The following is a 23033-nucleotide window of genomic DNA, read 5'->3' as shown; positions in this document are numbered from 1 at the left end:
CTGATTAGAGCAGGCAGCCTCTGCAGCATACATCTTTTCCTGAGGTCTGATCTCCATCTAGCCTGCATGTTCACTGACGTATGGATTACAGGCTTCCTGTGAATTCATCAAGGTCCCAAGAACCCACCTGGGTGCAGGCATAGCACACAAAGCCAACCGACTACAGTGAGTGAGGAACTAAAAAAAAGATAACAGGTACAAGTCAGTGGGGACAAAATGAGTGAAAAACAATAAAGCTACATTGTCCGTGGGCTACAGTTCAAGAATAAGAAGTGCTCCATGAAAACTTCAGACTGACATACAGTAGACTGGGTTGCTTAGTGAAGGGTGGAAAAAAGAAAAAAATGACTAATGACGTGTACAGCACATATTCTAAGCCAAGAAAGCGTCAGTGAGGGGCTGTTGGCCTGCATTAAGTCTTGTAACTGCTATATTTACAGCCTCACCCCCGTAAACACATTTTATTTTATATGAGCTTGAAGTACACGACTGGAAGCAATAAAAGTGTAAAAACGTGAAAAGATATGTATTGCACACATGGCTTTTCAATAAACGCGATGCATATGGCAGAAACTTAACATACAGGGATATTCCGAGGGCCGTGGATTAACAGCAAATCTAGATTGATCCCGTCACAGCGTCTGACTTCTGCAATCAAAACAAAATCTAAGTTTATGTACGTAGTGTGTGCTGAAGAATCACAGCGGTATTAATGTTTCAGTTATCCTGGACCTAAGTGTGATTATAACGGGGATTAAAATGTGACTGGGTTAAAGACGCTACCCTCTCCTCTGTTTACAATTAGGAAAATTCATCCTGCATTCTCGACAAATAATATGTTCCCGGTGCTATTTAGCCATTACTGCAACACTACAGGATAATTCTGGGGAAAATCTTTGGTGCTTGGCAACAGAGCAGTGGTCCATGATGACTGAGCAACAATTACTAGAAAGACAATCCTTTAAAATCCTGTGATTTCCAGTGCCATTCCATCTTACGGCATTAAGCTACCATTAACTGACAAAGGATTTGCTGCGTTTGGTGTTGGACTAATGCACTGTACTGCTGTTATCCCTCAACACTGACCTGTACAGTCAATCACTTGGCTATATATACCCTCTCATCACACCCAAGCCTGCTCACACGCTGCAGCACAGAGACAGAAAATCAAAACCAAAGAATAAACCCACACCGCTGAATGATCTTACCAACACAATCTAAAGTAAACTACAAGCCCGCATATCTTTTTACTGCATAATCTGTGTGCTCTTAAGAGACAGATCAAAGACTTTTCAAAACACTTCTAAGCCCCATGTAATTATGAGCGGAAGCTGACGGAGGAGAGAAAAGAGGAAAACGAAACACAAGCAGATAAAGCTGGATTACAGAAGAGTTTGGAACTTCTATGACTGTGATGATACAGCCACACTTATTTGTTCAAGCAGCATCTGAGACCATGCTGAGCTGTAATGATGTAAAACTGCAGCAATAGGAGTGCAGGAATTCTTCTGCTGATCAGGTAGCACGTGGGCAGGCTTGAAGCCTGCTTTGTCTCTAATTCATACATATGTTTCCCTGTGATTTTTATTCAGCAAAAAGCACAGGTGTGCCATCTCTGGGAAATTTGAGAAGTCAAGGGTTTTAAAGCTTGGAAGGTACAAACACTACGTTGCCAAAAGTATTGCCAAACATTACTCCCATGTGTGATTGCTGAATATCTCAATACGAAGGACATTAAATTGCTTCTATTTCTGCAGCCAGGTTCCAGCTTATTGTTGGAACCCGTTTGCATGCTGTAACATTAAGATTTCCCTCAGCTGGAACTAAAAGGCCCAAACCATGAAAAAAAGCCCCACCAAAGCCCACCAAAAGTTCACAGAAATATGTGACCATACAATGTATGAACAAACAGTTTACTGCTGCACTATTTGTCCTAAGCTGCCAGTCAAATAGCTATAACATACACTGGCAATAACTTGGGAAATATAAGAAAAAATGAAGATAAGGGAAACGCTCAATGAAATGCTTAAACAAGAAAGGTTGTTTAGGCTTTTGGTGCTAATTGACATGTATAGTCATATTTCCAGGGTTTAATCAATTCACCTGTTTTGTGATGCATACTATATTAATGAATTTTCCCTTCGGTGGAGCAGAAGCGATAAAACAAAATTAGTCAGCCTCAAAGTTAGGGTAAACATTCAATCCCAGGACACTAAAATTTCCACCTTTAAAGATTTTACCTCCGGCAACCAAAAGTTCAATTAGGCAACTGCCATTCACAAAACTGCTGACTCATAGGCAGTTCAAAATAATGCAAGTAATGGGTACCCAGTTATAAATTCAAGGTGCATTGCATTAAATGAGCATGTGCTCTGGCAATAAAGACCATTTCCATTAAAGAATAATGAATTGCATTATGGCAGTAATCTGAACTGTCCTTGCAACAGTCCAAAGCTTCAAAGAATGGCTGAATTAGCAAGGAAACTCTTCACAAGAACCAGCCATGCTCAACAGATTCTCATCGTGGACAGAATGCACTTGTGTCCCTAGAAATAACCCAAATAATGACCTACAGTGCCAGTATGACAGCTGTGTGAGCTGTGCTGCTAAAACAAGGTCAGATGTGAACACGTCTGATGTGTTTTGCCATGCGTACATGACCCTGTGAGGTCTGTTTTTGGTCTGTCCTACTGGGTAGAAAATAGTGGGTCAGTTCACTTCACTTACTTGCCCCTAAATTGAAAAAAAAAAAAAAAGAAAAGATCAGGGCCACCCTAAAAAGGGGAAGTTGTCACAGCCTTGCGTGATGAGTCATGCTGTTTATGCAAGAGGCCAGGGGTGGTGTTCCAGCCGGAGGTGAGGTACGAGCGCTGCTACAGTTGCCTCGGCCCGAACCCAATGGGTAACAAATCAGATATGTGGAGCCAGGGACACATCATTCAGCCTGTGGCGCTGACATGTCAAAGAGAGTCAAATTTAAACACGGATATGATACAATACCATGAACTGTATGTACTGTGGAGACTGTGTAAAGAAGACAGAGTAGAAAGCAATGAGAAAACACTGCTGCTGTTTGTGCTGACAAACTATATTCATGTCTCAATAGCTCATGGTTTAGAACAGGATGGCATCTTGAATTGTAATCAGATATAATTTTGTACATACTGAATATAATGTGCAATTTTGGCCCCTACAACACAGACGCATCCACTAACCCATACAGACAAGGGACGTAGGTTCTTTGAACAAACATGCAGGGGACACTGACAGAGATGGACCACAAGAGCACAGCCATGCTGGTGAATAGATGAATAGTGTGGGAATAAACGTCACATGGTCAAACAGTCAGAGGAAGGAAAAAAAACAGTCCTTTCTTCAACTGAAATGCTGCACAGCCAGAGTAATAATTGGAAAATTAATGTATTGGACTCTGCAGCCCTGATTCATCCCCTTTACATTACTCCCTCTGCTTTCAGTTCAACCAACCAAATGGCAAGAGGGTCAGGAGTCATCAAGTTATTATATATGCATGCAAGACAAGGTTGAGATCTTTGTGGCAACGCTGTTCCTTTGTGTTTCCACTGATAACTGCCAACAGCTTTTTTTTTCAAACTCCCCTGGCGTTTCTGTGTGCACAACTGCACTGACTGGGGCCGAGTCTTTCTTTAGAGCTTGTGAATATATTGTATTTTATCCACTTTTCATGTAATGAGCCCCTAAAAACACATACATTACAGTATGTGGTGTATAATGTGTACTGTAGAAGTGCCTGTCGTCTGATACAGGAATATCTTTCCTAGTGTCTGTTGTGTCGGGCTTTAACACAGTTTCCACAAAAACTGCATTGCACTGTATTCCCTGCACTGTCATTTGATCATATTGATATTTACGTGTCTGTTGAAAATATCTGCAAAAAATATCTGCATGCACAGCAGAAAGCTGCCATCTCTAACCTGTCTATATGGGCATGCTGTGCTGCTCTCAGAGACATTAGTAGGAAATGACTGGACGGTTTCAGGGGAGGACTGTCAATCTCTACTCCCTGCAGTGTTCATTTGTCTTTAATAGCATTTTAAGTTTCAAACACGTGTTTCTTTTCTGAAAAAATTTCTGCTGACTCTGTTCAAAGATGACAGGATCTTTACAGATAGTCACGATGCCCATGAGATATTTGGTATCTGGCAACAAGTAAAGATATTATTCACGACAGAGTGGTCTTGATTTCTCATGCTTAGTGTGAGGAAAAACATCTCTCCAATTCTGGAGAACTATGTACACAAGAACATGATACATTTTGGAATGGCTTTATTAGCAATACGAAGGCTTTTTATTCATATATTCATGCAAAGCAAATGTTACTTCGTCCTTGGCAGGCAGATCAACGGAGCATCTTTTGTAGAAAAATGACTGAATGATTATGCCAACATGTAAACAGGCAATGCATTTACAAATGGTACTGTGCATCTAAAGGAGCAATTAATGTCTGTAAATGAGACTGTAATATTAGATCTTAGATGAGACAGACAAAGATAGGTGACTGTCTCTCCCCTACCAGAACCAGAGACCCAGCATGCTACAATTTAATAATACAGAGCCAGAGTGATAATGTGATAGAGAAGACAGTGAGACAAAATGTCTATTGTATAGCTCCCAGGTAAGTAAACAGACAGTTTGGAAATAGGAAGCCATTCCCTCTTGACTGAGAGCCGTCATGGCAGATAAGCTGAGAAGGATAATTGTGCTATCTGATTCACCATCTATATGAGCATGTGGAGTGTTTGCTTATGGTACATCAGCAGGCAGAAGGAGAATTATATTTCTGTCAAGGCCTCAGAGGCAAACTGCAGTGATGCCGCCACCATACCTGTGGTAGTGGGGAAAAGATAATTCATTATCTCCACTTAGGATGTTTCTCCTTAGGGGGATGTTTTACAGTTCTCTGACAAAAGTTTCTCTTTTTGCAGGCATCGTCCGTTTTTTTCAGCGGTTTCTGTTGTCTCTGTTCATTTAGATAATATAACATAAATAAGCAGATGGCATTCTCACATATATTGAGAGAGAGCAAATGTGCCCCTATAAAGGCCAAATTTCTATTTTTACTTAATCATTAACTATGAGTGGGAAAGTTCAGACAGTGAACTGAACAAGTGAAAATGGCAGTAAAAAGGAAATGGAAGGGTTTTCTTTCAAGGGTAAATATATTGTAAATACAGAAACTTAGACTTAGACCACATCATCAAACATTTAGTTTCAAACTTAAAAAACCTACTATATATTCAATGTTTAAAATGTGCATTTGCTATGCTTTTTGGCATGCATAATGACAAGTGTCTGATAAACGCTTTTTTTTTTTTAAATTTGATATTCATTAAATAATCGCACAAGTTCCTCCCTACCCCCAAAGCTAAGAAAGCATGTGTGTTCTGTTCAGTGAGTTGTAAGGCAAGAGTCTTTGTCTAAGCCATTCATTACCAATGATTAACACAGCATCTTTCTCCATGCCTCTTAGGAAACATGGTGAGCAAGGAGGGTGGCAAATGCATGCTCACCAACTCAGAGTCTGACTCGGAGGCAGCGCCCTTGCCCTCCACCTCGCTGGCACTGGAGGTGAAGTATTCCCTGGAAGCCAGTCGACAGGTGAGGAAGAGAAACAAGGCCCTGCAAGTTCGTTTCAAGGATATCTGTGAGGCACAGAACGAGCAAAGGGAGGCGGAGTTGCAGGCAGCAGGGAAAGGTGGCAAGCCGATCTCATACAAAGTGGCGTACCGCAAGTACATGACCGTCCCTGCCCGCAGATCCATTCCAAACGTCACAAGGAGCACAGGCGTGCAGACGTCCCCTGACCTGAAGAAACGCTATCAGACCTTTCCCTTTGAGCGCAAAAAAGGCCACACCTTTAAAGACGTGGCGGCCGTGGAAACATATAAAGGTCAGAATAACGGTTTTGTCATGGAGGTGAAACAGACCAAGGCTGCTGAGCGGGGTTTAGATGAGGAGGAGGAGGAGGGAGCCTGCGGGGGGAGCGGAGTCCGGAGGACCAGGGCTCTGCTCCATACTAATGAGTGCATTGCCACAGTGGAGCAGCACACTGCACCTGATGGCCTGTGCTCTGACGCTCTGCTGCTCAGTTGCTCTGCAGACACAGACTGCCTTGCAGACACATCGAGAGGAAGTGGAGCCGTAGCACAGGCAGAGTATCAGCTCTGCAGTGTCCCGTCCAAAGCCAGGACAGGATTACAACACAGGGAGGCCGATTCAGACCGCTCGGCCAAGAGGCAGCTGCTCAATCTGGAGGAGGGCTCGTCCCGAACCCTGCCGGACAGGGCCTCCAAGGTTACGGGCCCCATTGCCTGGAACTCCCTTACGCAGGTGGAGTGCCTGGATAGTCCATCTGTGCGGAGCAAGAGGAAGAAAGGCCTGCAGCTCAACGGGCTGCAGAGTGAGACGCTACCACGTTCCAGTGGAGGCTGTACAACACAGGCACAGTGTCACACAGGACAGTTATCTGCTCGGCCTCTAAGGGGCATGGAGGAGCCTCTGTCACCCTGCAGAGGAGGTGAGGCTGGTGGGGCACCGCCCGACCAAACACAGGAGGCCTGTAAGCAAATAGTGCCTATGAATCAGGACAGGGATGTTAAAGCACAGCTCCAGGCCATGGAAAGTCTCATCAGCTCCAGCCAAGAGACCATCAAGGTGCTGCTGGGGGTCATCCAGGAACTGGAGAAGGGGGAGGCCCACAGAGAGGGGTAAGACATCTCATAGTCATCTTACTGCCTGCACTTTACACTGTCCAACTTTTCATCCAACTTCTTCTCTACTGACACCGATTCCAATACCTCCACTCGGGGTACCTGCCAATACGGAGTACTTATGCAATACCAGTGCTCTCTTTTTCTCTAATTTAAAAATTGTACTGCTCACTGCATGGAATTCACTGAAATCATTTTTATGTAAGGTAACATGAGGCCAGAGGTTGTTGTGGTACTAAAAACTGACGAAAAACTGTTCACTGTGACTAAATGAATAGAGGAAAAACTGAATTTTTCAGTCACATCGCGGCTCATCTGTTTAATATTGTGAGGTCAGTATCGATGCCAATACTGATCCAGTGAACTGCATCTGTGCCTCCCAACTTTATACTCGTATCAAATGCATACAGGCAAAAAAAGAAATGCCACAAATCTACAAATCATCAGTGAAAAAGGGTCTGGTGTTAACAGGGTTCAGCCAAAGAGAAACATCAGAGAAACAGAACACATTCATGATTCAGCATGAACAGGAAAAGTACCTTCTTGATGTGTCACGTAATTTCTAGATCTTTGGGACTAGCTTGTATGTGTGACAGCTGCTCAGCAGAGCCTTGTCTGAACCACCCAAAGAGTGCTGAAAAAGAGATCACAGTGGCATGTAGCCGGGATGATGTGTCTTTCACCTGAATGTGCCCCGCAGTGCTATTACAGCACAGTGTCCTTTTATGACGGTTTCCCTCCAGATATGCTGGAGCTGCTGCAGAATATATTTAGAATGTATTCATGAATTTATCAGCTCACTCAATTTAGGCCAAGTGGTTTGATGACCTGTTGTGTGAAACATTGTCACTATGCATGTAATCACAAAGCCAGACCAGGATATGTCAGACATGTGCTCGGTAATTTTGGATGAAACTAATTCAGCCAGTGAAAGGTGTGTAGTATGTGTGAGATCAATATCAGCTGTAATGCAGCCTGTGCCAACCTGTAGCTTCCTTTAGAATTACTATAATAAGAATACTAATAGTCAAATTTGAATAACTCAGTATGGGAACTTAATTATTATTATGCTGGAAAAAGGAGTATCCTTCTAAGGAGAGCATCAAATTATGGAGAGACACTTTTAAGTTGTTTTATCGATTAAGGAAAATACTAAACTAGACATTTAACAATTGGCCTTATCCAGCTGCACGCCATAATGTTTATCTAGTAAGTCCAAGGCCTTTGAAAAAGCCATGGCCTGTGAAAAAGCCATTTACTGTTCAATGGATACTGAGTGTATACAAAAGGGCTGCAGATAGCATCTAGCCAGCTGAAATAGAGGATTGTCTATCCAAAGGGATGAGGCAAACAAAATGGCCAATTTGTTGAGTGAATTGCTGGGGTTCACCACTCAGATCCCTATCTGTTTTGACCAGCACTGTGGCAAGGTACGGAGAGAGAAAATCCATATAATCAACATCATGCCAACCTAGTTCAAAACCTGCGAGAATTACACTCACATACACACAGCTATCAGGATTATAACCAAAAAGCACACAAGTACACATTCTTGAAAGTGTATGAAAGCAACTCTCAATATCAACTTGACAGAACGACAGGGTAAAACTCCTATTCAACAAGGATTGAGCAAGGAACAGATCTTACAACTGTTTGAGTTTACACCATCTAAAAAGGCAATTATCCTCTTTCAATCTTGCACAAGGCAGCCTTAATCTCTTTATCACCAAACTCATAAAAGTGTGTTGTGAGTGAAAAAGTAAGCGAACATGTGGTGCAGCGTGGGGAGCCATCATCTCCTATGTGCTGCAAAGCACATCTGGCTTATCAGATGTGTCTAAAGTGGCAGGTGGGGAGAGGAGAGGAGAAGAGAGGAAAGGAGAGGAGAGGAGAGAATTTGTAAATGAAAATTAGCGAGTACTGTTTATTGGTGCCATCTGGTCACATACATAAAGAAACAATCACATTGTGTTTCCATACATTAATTTCAGAAGCCTACGTTTAGTTAAAGTCAGTGAGCAGTATAAGCCCCTTGTAATCCATCTAAGCCCAACTGAACCTCTACTTCTCTACACAAGCACAGTGGCCTTCTGTACATATTTCCAATTCCCAAAGTTGGATGTCTAGTAAGCCAAGCAAAAATTCTAATGCTGCTTTAGTCACACTACATTAGCTTCATGCTCCCCTTACATAAATGTCACTGACACAACAAATAGGAGTGCCCACAGGCTATAGATGAATTGTGAGTGCAATTACATCTGATATATAACTGCTTGTTGTACGACATTCATTTTTCATGGAAGGAAATGCAGCGGTATGTGCATTTATCACTACGCATGTGTTCATGACATGCTGCTAAGACACAAATTGAAATTCCGTGGTTAATGTGCTGAGACAGAAAAAAACACAATCCTGCAGCACATACAATGCACACATATGCTGCAAAGTGAAAAGAAATTTAAGAAAAAAAATCTGATAGGAGAGTATTCTTCCATTGATCTCTGCCGAAACAAAATGCAGAAGTGAAATTCACCCAAGATCAAAAAGACATTTCAACTACAGACTGGCCACAGTAATCATCCTCAAATTTTCACTTTTATGTCTGCACTATTCCCCTGATCTGAGTGACCTCAGGAGGAAAGGCAACAAGTGTGTGGACTAGGAAAGGAAGGAGAAAGAGCTGTAGGGTAGATTTGAAAAGCTGGAGGAATCGCTGGTCCCTGAAGTGAGTTTTAGCACTCTAAATTTCCATTACAAAATGAAACCTCAGTCAAAGTTTTCATGGTGAAGAAACCAGTCAGCTTTGCAAATCAGAGTCTTTATGTACAAAGACTTGTACCTTTGATCTTTTTTACAAAGATCTAGATATTTTCTAACATACTCATCCTTTGTAATCATGATTCAACTGGGATAGTTTTATACCTGTCCAAGAAATGCAAGCCACACAATTGCAAGTTACCGAACATCGTCTGTGCAGAAAATAAGAGGGTTTTCCAGACTGCAGGTACTTGAAACAACTTCTCCCAGCTTGCTGCTCAACGAGAACGGAGACAATCAAAGAGGAAAACAGACAGAAATCAAGAATTTGAAAGAAAATAAGTGAGAGCGTCACCGTGGATGAGGCTACCTCATTTTCAGGTTGAGAGCACACTGAGTTGTCTAATGTCCCCACACACCATGCATTCAATCACACACACACACACAAATCCCTCAACTACATCCATGCCCAGAGCATACAGCGCACTGTGAAGGGTGCGATGCAGTTCTAGAGTACATCACTGGTTACATCCAACAGCACAAAGCTCAGAAATAATTTTGCTGTATCATCAGCCAGTGCTGGCAGGCTAGGCCAAATTAATCACACTCTTGGGGACTTGTTGCTAGTCTGTATGTGTGCATGTTTTTATGCCTTTGGACTCCCACCCACTCAGTGACCTTTGGGAGAGCTTACCTAGTAGCACAAAGGGGTGCTAGAGGGTGGATAAATATACTGTTAATGGCACTTTTGGCTTCACTCTCCCCAGGGAGGCCTGACAAAATTAGCTCTGCTCTCTTATTTTTTCTTATCAACTCAGTGTGAGAGAGGGGTGGGGAAGGATGAGAGATGGGGGAGGAGAAAGATCTAGACAGCGAGGGGGCGAGATATAGAGAGAATAAGGGTGTTTTTTTTCAAAGGATGTGATCCAGTTGCCTGTGCACCCCACTTATCGATCGGCTCATCTGGGTGGAAAGTGAAGGTGGCCGTGACCTTCCCCACTGCACTGTCTCCCCCTCTCCAATGGCAAGTCACTTAATTACAATTAACCCAAGCTTCGAGTAAACCTCATATCATTGCACTCATCCTCTTCCTCTTCTCAGATTCTCCCCATTACCTCATTGTCGGTGCAGCCTTAAATAACAATATTGATATCAACACCTGTAATATACCTGTCAGAGCATATAGCACATAGAGGAGTAGATAAGGAGGGTAAATTTATGATAGCGGTTTAATTTTTATTGGTGCCGCACCTTATGGGCAGCGTGACAAGAGCTCCTGAGAGAGAATTGAAAAATGTCTCTGCTGCTGCAAAGATGAGACAGAGACTAAATGTTAAAGTTAGCACATTAATCTCAAAGAGAAGGATCGAGTGGCTTTTTCAGCAATGTTCACTTGAGAAACCCTGATTTATGACAGTGATAGCTTGTTAGATGGTCAATTCACCCAAATTACAAAAAAAAGACAAAACAAATAAAGAAAATACCCTTTCACTTACTTCTCGTAGTATCTAGCCACAACGATTTCTGCCTCGGTGACAATAGAATGGACCTAAATGGACTTTCAATTATAAAATTCAACAGTGACATCCCTCTCCAGAAACAGTGCACCTACTTCTGTAAATAACAGTGTGAACAGGTTTTCAGTTTTCACACTGAGGCCTGTGGATAGTCCAGAGAAACCAGAACACTGCTTCTGGAAAGACATGCTGTGCTGTTCATTCTTTTTAATGTAGTCTTTCATTGCTTTGAGCACCGTAAATGAAATTTCATTGACCTCCATTATAATGAGGTGAAGGCAGACATCTCAAAACCTGGGAAAAACCAAAGCTACCTGCCAAGGTAATACTTGAGACATTGGTAAGACGAAGGCAATAAGCAAATACATGGGACACCTACAAATGATTCCATCAAATTAAAATCTTCTTTAGTAGGAGGATGGTTGTATTTAGTAGCTGCTATGTGTGAGTCCATATAACTGCTTGACTGTGAAAGACAGTGGTTGATGAAGGACTCTACCTGGAAGAGTAACAGCTACAAAACACCTGACATCTGTACTAGGTTTACAGGATTGCTTTCTGTTGATGCAGCAATGCAGGTCATAACCATAAAAACCAACCAAGACAGGATTTCCATCGTGTCCATGTCATGGGTGAAGTGAGTCCACGGTGTCTCCACTGCGATATGCCATTAATTACAAAGGGAAACACTTACTGTCAATCAATATGCTCATTCCCACATGCTAATCCAATAAGAAAGCCATTGAGCCTTTGAAGCATGTAACCAAATAGTCCCAGTCAGAGCCATCACCTGGTCTTTAGCTGCCCCTTGAGAAATACCAATCCATAATGGGAACTTGGTTCATGACAATATTTTATCGCAGAGACAACTGATGATAGAACAATCTCAGGACACACAGGATGCAATATAAAAGGATATTGATGGGTTTGAATGTGAATTCAGTGAATCAATATCACAATTAAATTAAGACAGGCTGACTGTGAAAAGCCAAGGGGCTGCTGTCCTAAACAAAACAGTCAAATTTTATCTGCTTAGAGGACCCATTTCATTTCCAAATGACAACCCACCCACCCCAAAAGTAATAAATACAAAAAAGGTTTTCATATCGAAGATAACTCTTACTGTATGCTTTACAATGCTGTCCTGAACAGAATGGATTAATCAATGGTTGGATTTCTCTTGCCTGAGTTAAAAAGTTTAATAATAGAGGAGCAGAGGGAGCTGCTCATGCCAACAAAGAAAAAAATATTTAAGACATTTTTCAGGCATTTTTCTTGCCTGTCATATACAACAAATAACCATGTGATTAATAAATAATGAAAATAATCACTAGATGCATCCCACCCTTTTTTTGCATGAGGACATCTGTAGTGTAATTGTAATCCTGACAAGTCCATGATGAAAACTACCTTTCAGTGCAGCCCAGAAACTCATCCTGCGCACCACTTTGCCTTATCTGACCTCCAATCAGTCAACCACAGCTAATGGCCGACACAGTGCTCTCTCTGCCCTCCCTGCCGGACACAGGCCACTCAGGAGGGCAGCGTGACTCCTCATCACCCTCATTTACTTCGGTCTCACTAACGAGGGATGACAAACAAGATGAGAAAGGAAGGTGTGAGGGAGCAGCTTAACAAGTCCTGTAATTACTCATTCACGACTCTTATCTTCCCCACAGACTCTCCTATCGAACCGGACAGGACACGGCCAACTGTGACACATGCCGGAACAGCGCATGCATTATTTACAGGTTAGTGGCCATTACTCTTCAAAGACACGATGATCCAAATGTGCCCTGTCCTTTTTCCCTCAAGGAGAAAGGACAGGTGGAAAAGGGACGGCAGAGAGGAAAGTAGGGGGCAGGGGATGCAAGACTAATGTGGATGCTGGTAATGAGCACATGGGGACGTGTGACATTTACACTACGCACTCTCTCTCTGAATCTATACGTCTCTGTTTGACTCTCCCATTGTCGCTTCACACCCCCCTTCTTCACTGAAGGGTGCTTAGCAGGTGTAGGGTTAGCTAGACTCAGAGACAAAAGGGCACGTGGTTGAAAAGTAAAGAGGATACATGCTGTGGAGTGAGCGAGCACAGGCCAATGAAAGGTGAAATTAATTACCGCCCAGACATCATGAAATATCATCACTGTGTGCTGTTGCCAAGCCAACTGAGCCTGTGCATACTTTCAAATTCAGTTCAATTTATTTGACAACCAGTACAGACGTGAGTCCAGAGTCATCAGTCTACTGGGGGGACATAGTTATCTCCTGATGAAGGTATGTGTGCATGTGTGCGTAAACATTTCATGCTTAGTCCGTGTGTGAACGTGTTAATGTATGTGAAATATACTGAGACAAGCAGTCGATTGATTAGCTGATAGACAGAAGATTAACTGACATCAATTATAATTATTTTGGTCCATGAGCTTATCAAGCGTAAGTAACAAAAATGAATGGTTCCAGCTGCTCAGACACACGACTTGCAGTAAAATCCCTTTAGTTTCTTGGCCTCTTCGAATTTGTGACAGGTATTCATTACTATTATTTGATACTTTAAAGACAGGACATACAATCACACTAATGCCTATATGTATTTCTCCACAGTGGGGGCTTTCAGCTAAAGGCTAATGTAAGCATACTAAAACGCGGATGATGAGCAGGCATAATGTCTGCCATGGTCACCACATGTTTGATGGAAATGTCATTTGTTTTGCAGTTATTTAGTCATAAACCACAGTAATGGACCAACAGACCGACATCGTCATCCAGAGCCACTTTGATATCGTGGTTAAAAATCCATAGATTAATCATATAACAAAAATAACCACTGGTTGCAGTGACCTAATGTGAAATTGTGTGGGATCAGCTCAAAGTTCACAGTCGGTGGCCCTGACCTTTGACAGAGCCTTGCAGGTCCTGACACCTCTGTCAGACCTGGGCCTTCCTCTGTGGTACACAGTGAGACTGACAGTCTGCAGGTCCAACACAGGCTCTTTGCTCACAGTCAGAACGGCATGTCACAACCTGTATGTGCATATGCGCATGGGGGTCTGGCTGTTTTTCTGTTTGGTGCTACGAAAAAGTATGATTCCAACAGTCAAAAAGAACAAGAGGGGGAAAAAGATGAGAAAGAAAACAGATTTAAAGAGTACGAGGGTGAGAGGCGATCAATAAAACTGTTTTTACTGGACACTGCAGTTCCACTCAGTCGGCATTTCGCCTCTGAAGAGCAATTTAAATCATTTTCTATCTACTGCTCTCAATAACTGATAAGCCTCTGGACAAACTTCAACTGGCTCCTGAAAATGAAGGATCGGGGCACAGCTCTGTTCCCTCAGATGTTTGAGCTGAGGAAGGTGCATCGCGTCGTAAAGCGGAGTGTGTTTAAATCGCGGCAGGTCCCCTGCATAGCCGCAGGGTGAACAACAAGAACAGTGGCTTTTACAACACTTCAGTGTCAGAAAGATGAATTGAGGTAAGCTGAATTATTGCATGTGATGTGAAGGACATTGGAAGGGCACAGAATGGCTTGGGGGAATTAAGAGGCAATAGGTTGGGTACAGGGTTAAGGGATGGATGAAATAGTGCAGACTGCTGAGATGGGAGCTCGTCTGGTGTTATAAATTAGTCAGCACCGTGTTTAATGCTAACTCTGTGTGATTTGGTTCTGGGGAAGAGAAGGCCTTGCTCCCCCTGGCCTACCTATCCTCCATCTACACTCTGCATGCCTGAGTAAAGACCAACTGCGCTTGCCCTGCTGTGCAAGCTGCTGAAGACTCTAGAGACATTTGCTAACCATCCCTCCGGATCTGTAAGCACAAACTGCAGTGTGATAACACATTTAAAATTTAAAAATATGAGCGTTTCCATTCTAGGTCTCTTTTTGTCAAGATATTCTTGGCAGCTCGGGTTGTACCTATACAGATCACTGGTGTGCTGGGAAAGGTGTTTCATTTATATGTCTACATGACCTGAAATTCCAGTGAGGATTTAAAATATGCAAAATGCAGGCTGCAATAAAAGCTATGATTAAGTGTACCCATTTGAATATGAGCCAATTATACAAACATGTGCCAGTGAGTTGTCCAACATACCTGTCTTATCTGAAATTTTCTAAACTGAAAATCCCCACAGGCAAACTGACTGAATATTATATAAAGTATCACGGACAAAGTCATGTCAGTGATGATCATGCACACACAATGACGACTGTTTTCAAACAGTTAACATCTTTAACATCAAAACTCCACATTTAGCTTCCTAGATCTGCCACAATCAATTGAAACGCTTCATCTGTGGAGGAAGAGCAGAAAAACAGAATCTCAATACAAAACAGAAAGCTCATTTTTGACAAACCTTACCGACACCTGGCAGGGTTTCAACTTGATAAAGGGCAGAAATTTCTAAGTGAGATGTTTGAAATCTGTTAAATTGACCCGAGAGACTCGCTTGGCATGGAAAATTGTGTTGATTGGACACAGAATCAAATATAGCAGTTGTATTCACACAGGCAGGAGGATTAAATGGCAATCTAATTACTTAGATCTCCATGAAAACAACCTCTCTGGAGGTGGAGGAACACAGGATAGAAAGCAGAGACTTGAAGGAACACACTGTACGTGGGAAGAATAGCTGTCTATAATATCTATTAGGATTTTTTTTTCTGAGTATGTTTGTGTCTTTGTGCCAGGGCCAAACCCCTAACTCTTGTGTTTATGATGAAGCTGGTCTCGTAGCCGGAGTGGACATATGGATCCATAAATCATTTTAACGCAGCCCGGTAAGGAGCCAGCCATGCACTCTTCAGCATAATCAATTTGTCCAAGAGTATATGGCATCATCTCAGAGCCCATCCTTAGCATAACAACAGCACCAGATCAATATGGTGCTGTAGTCTATGGGCACGGACTTCAAACGGAATACACAAGCTGCTGTAGTCTTCCGTCCTTGTCTGGTCCCACCTTCTCATTTTGAACTCAGGCTGTCTTTCTTTCATCCCCCCTCGGTAACTTTCTCTCTGTATCTCACTGGTTCTCCAGAATATGTTATCTCCTCCTAACAGCTAACAGTGTGTGTTCAAATGAACTTGGGGATTCGATGATTAATACAACGTGCATGACATTGAAACAGAATAGGAGAGAGAGGGATGAAAAGATTATTGCAATTCATTCCAACTTGCCAGGTGATGTAATATATGTTAGTGGGAAAGGTGGACAGAGGGGAAGAATGGAAAAAAAGAAGTCAGAGAATGAGCTCGAGAGACAAACACAGAAAGAGGCTGCTTAGGAAGAAAATGAGACAGACAGGATGGTGCAGAAAAGCTGTGGAATTGAAATGCATTCCACTTATTTCAAGACCACAGGCATTAAGCCATGATGCGTCTTGACGCAGAAACCCTGTAATCTCATTTTCCTCACATTGAATTTATATGGGCTAATGTGCTGATCAAACAAGGAGATAGATTTAAGTAGTTGTGATTAAGGAAGCCGATTACGGCGGTCCCAACCATTGGCTACTATTGTTCACAACAGGCTACAGTAATTTCCCCTCGGTTAAATTTTGTCATTAGCTTGCAAGTCTTGCGATTAATTCCAAAATAAGGAGCAGCAGCTGATCATTAAAACTATCCATTTGATGGTGAAACATTCTTGAAATAACATTGTGCAGCGCAAATAGATAATAAAAAAAACAACAAAGAAATGGGTATTTAAAAGAAGGAAAAATATCCAATCTATTGTGCGAGGCTATGAAAATCAATTAAGCGTTGCTAAAGGCTGAAGAGCTGATTACATTATAACGTATGGAAATTACTGAGCAGCAACGCTGTCCTACCGCACAACTCTGCTGGGGGAAGATATCTCTTTTTGTGAAAGCATAATGATGTTTTCCAACATGGTGGCAAGCTGGTTACCATAGCTACAAGAGTGATCCTCGGTAGGACAGACAGTGCGAAGGGACAGTGAGGACAGTCAGGAAGAGCACATTCACACCCGGCGAAGATAAGGACACAAAGAGGAAGGCAGGGTGAGAATGAGAAACAGGGAGACAGGGAGAGGATGAAGGAGACAACAGGCGATAAAGACTCACAGATGTTTAAAATGGGGTAAAGGGCAGGTAAGAGGCGTGTCTGCCAATGAATAAGCTCAAGTAAGAGGTTAGGCGTGGTACGTGGAGCGGACGAGTTTCTTTTCTTCTTGTATGTACACTTTCTGGAGAGCAGGAACATGACAGGAAAAGAGTGGGAGTGAGTGAGAGAGAGACAAAGCAAGACTGAGAACAAGTGGGGGAGAGAGGTTAAAGACTGACAAGGTCCAAAGTGCCTTCTTCAATTTGTTCCGATCCAACAGCCCACTCAGGGGAGTGGCAGCTAGGGGACAGGAAAATGCCAACAACGCTTCACTTTTCGCTTTCATAAAAATAAAAAATAAAATAATTTAAAAAATGCGGAGTGACGCAGCAGGGCCCGTGACAGTTTCATAAGGAGATGCTGATAACTGGGCCGGTTAGAGACTAATAAATCTTTCATTAAAAGGCCTTTTGAGCATGTTTCAAAGATGAGATGATTATCTTTTCACTCTCCTTTTTTTTTTTTTTCAAATGAAGATATGCAGACTTTTTTTTTTCCCTTTATTGGTGACATTTAAGTTTCCTTGCTGTCTTGTTCCCAAGCCACAGGCCACTTTACCTCTACTTTGTATGATTCTCCTGGCAGATTGAAAGCTGTGTTTTTGATAAGAGTAGCAAATTTACTTAAGGAGTAGACTCAGCTCCACAAAGTAACACAGGCTGAGATCAACAGCTACAGGAATGTTGTGTTCTGAGCATCATGTATCAACCACGTATGCTGAAGATGTCTGAGAGAGTCTGTGTAAGGATTTATTGTGACTACAATAAAGCTATAGAGCCTTGTTGAGCCTAGAAAGAAATACTGTGATATAGCTCTAATAGCAACAGATAGCTGAACAATGATTTACTGCATTATCAGACATGACGTGTGGTATCAAGTGGGATAAGTGATATGAACATGTGTCATGCTTGTGCCATCCAAGGAATGTAAACGTGTAAGAAGGGTTTTACTCCACACCGAAACTGAGATCTATAAACAGGGTTTCTGCATTTGAGCGCAGATGTAAGTGTGAACTTTTATCTTGACATTTGTGTTCGACTGGACAGCGAAGCATGGAATCTGACAGGAAACATGGCGGAGAGGGAGGGATTGACATGCAACAAAGGTCAGGACACAGATTAAAATCTGAAATGTTCACAACGTTGTTTGAACCATTAATTCCAGACTGTTGTCACAGGTGAATCCCTGGTCACTGCCAAGATGTATTCAAGATCTTTTCTCAAGATATGGATCTACAGCTGAAATTAAACACATCACCGCTACAGAATTGTACCGCACAGTATCTTAAACAGAGACTGTGTCCTTCAGAAAACACTTAAAATAACATATGTTCACATTCTCTTGATAAGCAACATCAAGCAGCCTCTTGCAGTAGTGCCACTAATGACTGTCCTCTCTCAGCAGCAGAGGTGGAAGTAGTGTGATGTTGTTATACTGTCACAAAAATATTCATAATCTACTGTTGGCTTTAACAGGTGTGACTCAAGTGTCCCCATATCCTCTCAGCTTTCAGTGTTGCTTTTTCTTAACCGTGACACTGATATTTCCTGTTAAGAGTTTTTGTTTCCTTCTCTATTTGTTCACCTTTATATGAGAGTAATATAATACTTCCAAGTATCTCTGACCTTAAGAAGAACTGTATTTACGGTTGAGAGGGATACAAGTGCACCGAAATATCTACTGCAAGGTAGCTAAGTAAGTAATTAGTAAGACAGAGGGGTAAGGCTAAAAAATAAAATAAAATAAAATAAAATAAAAATAATAATAATAATAATAGATGTATAGTAAGCCTACAGTTCTCGGAGAAACAACACACAAACCCAAAGGCGGGAGATGAACAAAACAAAAAGACTACTATACAAGTACTGTGAGTTTAAATACACTGATAATGTACAGTTCACTCTCTGAGCATACATTAAAAATACGTCTAATGATTGTACCGATAAAAATAATAGTTTTTTAATCTGGTTAAATGGTTGTGTGTGCAAGCAGGGCAATAACCTGTAGCTATGGATGCTGAGTAACAGCAGTCTCAGCAGTATTAGAGGCTTACAGGGAAAATCCTGCGACTGCTATCTTGTATCTGTGTGTGTGTGTGTGTGACATATCCCACACAGAATGACACAGGATTAAACTACAGTACTTGCCAAAGATACCCCAATATTGCAGAGAGATCTGTCTCTTCACTCTACACAGTATTAATTCTTTTTTTTTTTTTTTTAAGATCAAAGACAATGAAATGCTCAGCACACTGCTTCACCAGTGACACCACCACACATTCATTACACCCTGACAAACACACATTCATTCACACAGTCATTGATCACAGAATCCTTTGATGCCGCCTTTACTTCAGTTATTTGCGCTGCAAGAGCCTGTTAATTTTGCAGCCCATGAATTTCGTTTAATATGTGAACTTGAGTTTGACTTCAGAAGACATCATGATCTTCTTATACATCATGAGCCTGAACCTGAGGGCTGTGTTCACACGTGTACTTCAGTTCCCTTGGGCCTGACCAAAGGGGGAAAAAAAAAAAAAAAGAAATCTAAAACTGGTATCAGTGTGCTTTTAGAGAACATCACAAGACCAATAAAATCAACAGTAAGAGAGAATCAACAAAAGGAATCAGTAAATGTAAGACAGCAAAACGATAATAAAATCCAAAACAGACAGGACAAAACAGGCGGGATAAATTATACAAGAACGGGTAAAAGCACGTTTATAGCAGAAGGTTTCTAGAAGGAATTTAAAGCCGACTGTTTAAGGGCCAACTCTGACCGCTGATACAGCTCAATCACCCTTCAAAATAAGATGGCTTTTCGGAAATCAGAGAAGCTTATTGGCAGGCTTAGGGCCACATTCTGGGGTGTGTGGGGGAGCTAGGAGGTTCCAACTGTAGTCTGTAGCTAATTCACTTCTGGTCAGTGAAATCTTAAGATCAATTCTAATTTTTGATTGAAGACCAGAGCAGGATGAAAAAATGAGTAATATGGTCTCTTTTCCTGGCACCTGCTAAAATCCTGGCTGTTGAATTTTGGACCAGTTTTAATGCCTGAAAGACTTTGAGTGGTTTGAGCAAAGACAGCTGCAGAAATGACATTAAGGCATGAATTATTGTACCTTTTCTAGGTCTTCAAAGCAAAAATTTCATTTTAAAGACTTTACTGAGCTGAACAAGACACCTCAGGACAAATCTCTTAGCCTGTGCATAAAAATAAATAAATAAATAAATAAAGCTAGACAAAAATGCAGACATTTCGTGTGCAGGGTTTAAGGTTTGGTTCAAGGCTTTTTCAGAGTTTATCAATGACTTATGGCTTCGGGCAAACCAAACAGAATTGCAAATGATTAATTGTTCCCTTTTAAATGTGTTCTTTTAGTTGTTTCGATGACAGCATTCTCATCAGACCTACATGAACCAAACAAGCACAATTTGTTTACAGCAGATCAAAGAGGTCGGGAGCGAACTCATCCCAACGTGTATGCACTGATGCACACATGCAGACAAACATGCATGCATACAAACAAACTCTGACCTCACACAAATTGAAGTGGATTTATACCAGGGTAATTAACAGCCGGTGATTTATTGCTAATAGCTGCAGTGTTCTTGGCTCCATGTAAAGACCTGAGTCAAATAAATGCAAAGTGCTGAGTGTCTGGTTCGGCACCCAACGTTCACTTGAGTCACTGTCAGACACCCACATTAACGTCTGTTCTGTTCTAATCAATGCCAAAACCATCAACGTACATAATAAAAACTGTCAAATTTTACTGTGACACCTTATCTGAGATTTTTCCCAGCTTCTGGAAACTATTATTTGGCTTGTGCTTTGAGATGCAACAGAGCGAATGATCCGCACCTACAGCTCACTTGGAAAACCAATCATTAGCAACATCCAGTAGTTTGTAATTGAATTCTATCCAAAGTAGATTTAAAAAAAACTAGTCGCTCTTTGTAAATCAAACGATGTCTTAGTGTTGCAACAGGTGATCATTACAGACGCTTTGTATTTCAATCAGAGCAGGCAGCCGACTGCCTAGCTCACCTTGACACTGCATAATCTCTCACAGTGGTAAACGACTGCGTGCTACCAGACAGACTGAGACTGCAGTATTCATGAGGTGGATCGTGTTGCCATTATGTAAGTCTGTCTGTCAGAGTGCTCACCCGCCCAACTCAGGCTAGTGGCTGGAGGAAGCTTTAGCAGATTTAAGTCCCTCTACACTTAACCACAGCTGAGGCTGTAATCTGAGTTTCACTCAGCAGTACCTAGTAGTCAGATGTGCGCGGGCGTGGGATTACAATGATGGCTGGTCCAGATAAATCCCCTGGCACCCTGGGGAAGCGTGGAGTACACCGAGAAGGAAAAGACTGCGTGCGTATGTGTGCGAGTGTGCAAAAAAAAAACCCACAAATTGAATCATTCTGCATCCTCATTACCTTTTGCTGATGCTGTGATATTGTGTAGGGATCAAAGAATCATGATACATATAAACTAACATCCTAAAAGGCTCACATCAATACCCAGGCTCTGATCTCAGTTTTAGCAAGCAAATGATTTTCGGTTCAACTTCTCCTCCAGTGACCGAGCACTCCTCACTGGGAAAAATACTAATGGGCTTCCCTCTTGCTTTATGAATCACGATAATAATACACGTAAAAAAAAAAATGGCAGCAGCCAAAGTGTGCAGCCAGATGCAATCAAAAAGAGTCTAAATTGGGAGATTTTACTGGGAAATAAGGATGAAGTAAGCAAGAAATCTAGGTCGCTTTGCCAGGCTGAGCAGTGCTGCGACAGATGCCTGTGCAGGGGTCAAGTGAGAACAGGCCACAACGCAGATACTTAATATGGTTAAAGGGGAAATGTGGCAGTCAAAACATGTCAAGATTAAAAGAAGCGTGAAGGGAAAAGAAACCTGAGTGGTTTCAGGGTTGGTGAAGGAAGAATATACACGGTTAAATGTGTCATATAAGCCAGTATGCATATAATGGTCAGGTCTGCAGCCTGCTCTAAGTAAAGGCTAGTTCAGAATAAAAGCGGGGGAAAAAATAAAACAAGGGGGGCAAAAAAATGAAACAAGTGGTACCTGAACTATATGAATCAGGTGATAAATACACAATAACACAGTCATGTTACACCCACCATTCCATTGCTGTGTGTTTAAGAGAAATACAGTTATTACTCACTGATTTATTCATTCTGATCAATTCAGCAAATATTTCACAATAAAAGTCTTACTGAAAATGGCAGGGATTATTATTGCTTAGTGGGCTTTAATGTGACTCATGAAAACAGCGTCTGGGTTGCATTAACAGCAGCAAGCAGCAACTGCAAATTAAGACAAGCAATAGAAAAACGGGAAAACTGGAGGCTTTCTATTAAAATACAATAAAATATAGTATATGTTACTTAGTATGTATCGTAACAGCACATGGATGAGGTGGTGTTACTGCCTGCACTCAGCAATTAGCTAGTGTTTGAACTGACTGTGTATCTCTGTTTCTTTGAGGCAGCGTGGAGCTGGACTTCAAGCAGCAGGAGGACAAGCTGCAGCCACTGATGAAGAGGCTTTGTCCAACAGAGGACGCCCATTTTGCCCCCCTGCCTTACCCCCAGGAGGCCTTCACCTCCACCCCAAAACGCAAGTCCAAAGCTGACTCCAAGAAGCATGCTCGCTGGAAACTTTGGTTCCTGTGAAAACACAGGAGGGTCTCTTCCCCTGCTACTGATTCACAGGATTTATGCGTCCGTCTGGTCGATTGGTTTGGTTTATCCATCGTCTTCTGTTTTATCACATCTCCTTGGCTTTTTGTAGACCTAGCAACCAGTATTCATGGAGAGCTCCACTACTGGACACTGAACCCCTTCTCAGAG

At 42.0% G+C, this 23033-nt stretch overlaps 2 protein-coding genes across 3 annotated transcripts in view; one reads left to right on the top strand and one right to left on the bottom strand.

The window, feature by feature from the left end:
* Positions 1-23033, bottom strand: part of dock1 (dedicator of cytokinesis 1) — a 160369-nt gene that overhangs the window by 67832 nt on the left and 69504 nt on the right. The gene's annotated exons all lie outside the window — the stretch shown is intronic.
* LOC121200995 (inhibitory synaptic factor 2A) lies at positions 5515-22856 on the top strand. The gene is made up of 3 exons (XM_041066541.1): positions 5515-6746; positions 12703-12774; positions 22673-22856. Exons 1-3 carry the CDS (start codon positions 5515-5517, stop codon positions 22854-22856), a joined length of 1488 nt encoding a protein of 495 aa, XP_040922475.1.

The sequence above is a fragment of the Toxotes jaculatrix genome, chromosome 21, assembly GCF_017976425.1.
Source record: "Toxotes jaculatrix isolate fToxJac2 chromosome 21, fToxJac2.pri, whole genome shotgun sequence".
Taxonomy (NCBI): Eukaryota; Metazoa; Chordata; class Actinopteri; family Toxotidae; genus Toxotes; species Toxotes jaculatrix.
Note: the sequence above shows the minus strand (reverse complement) of the source record. Positions and strands in the feature narration are given on the sequence as shown.

Coding starts and splice junctions, on each gene's coding strand:
- LOC121200995 (XM_041066541.1), top strand. CDS start 5,515: ATGGTGAGCAAGGAGGGTGGCAAATGCATGCTCACCAACTCAGAGTCT. Junction 6,747..12,702: donor GGGGAGGCCCACAGAGAGGG/GTAAGACATCTC, acceptor TCTTCCCCACAG/ACTCTCCTATCGAACCGGAC. Junction 12,775..22,672: donor AGCGCATGCATTATTTACAG/GTTAGTGGCCAT, acceptor TCTTTGAGGCAG/CGTGGAGCTGGACTTCAAGC.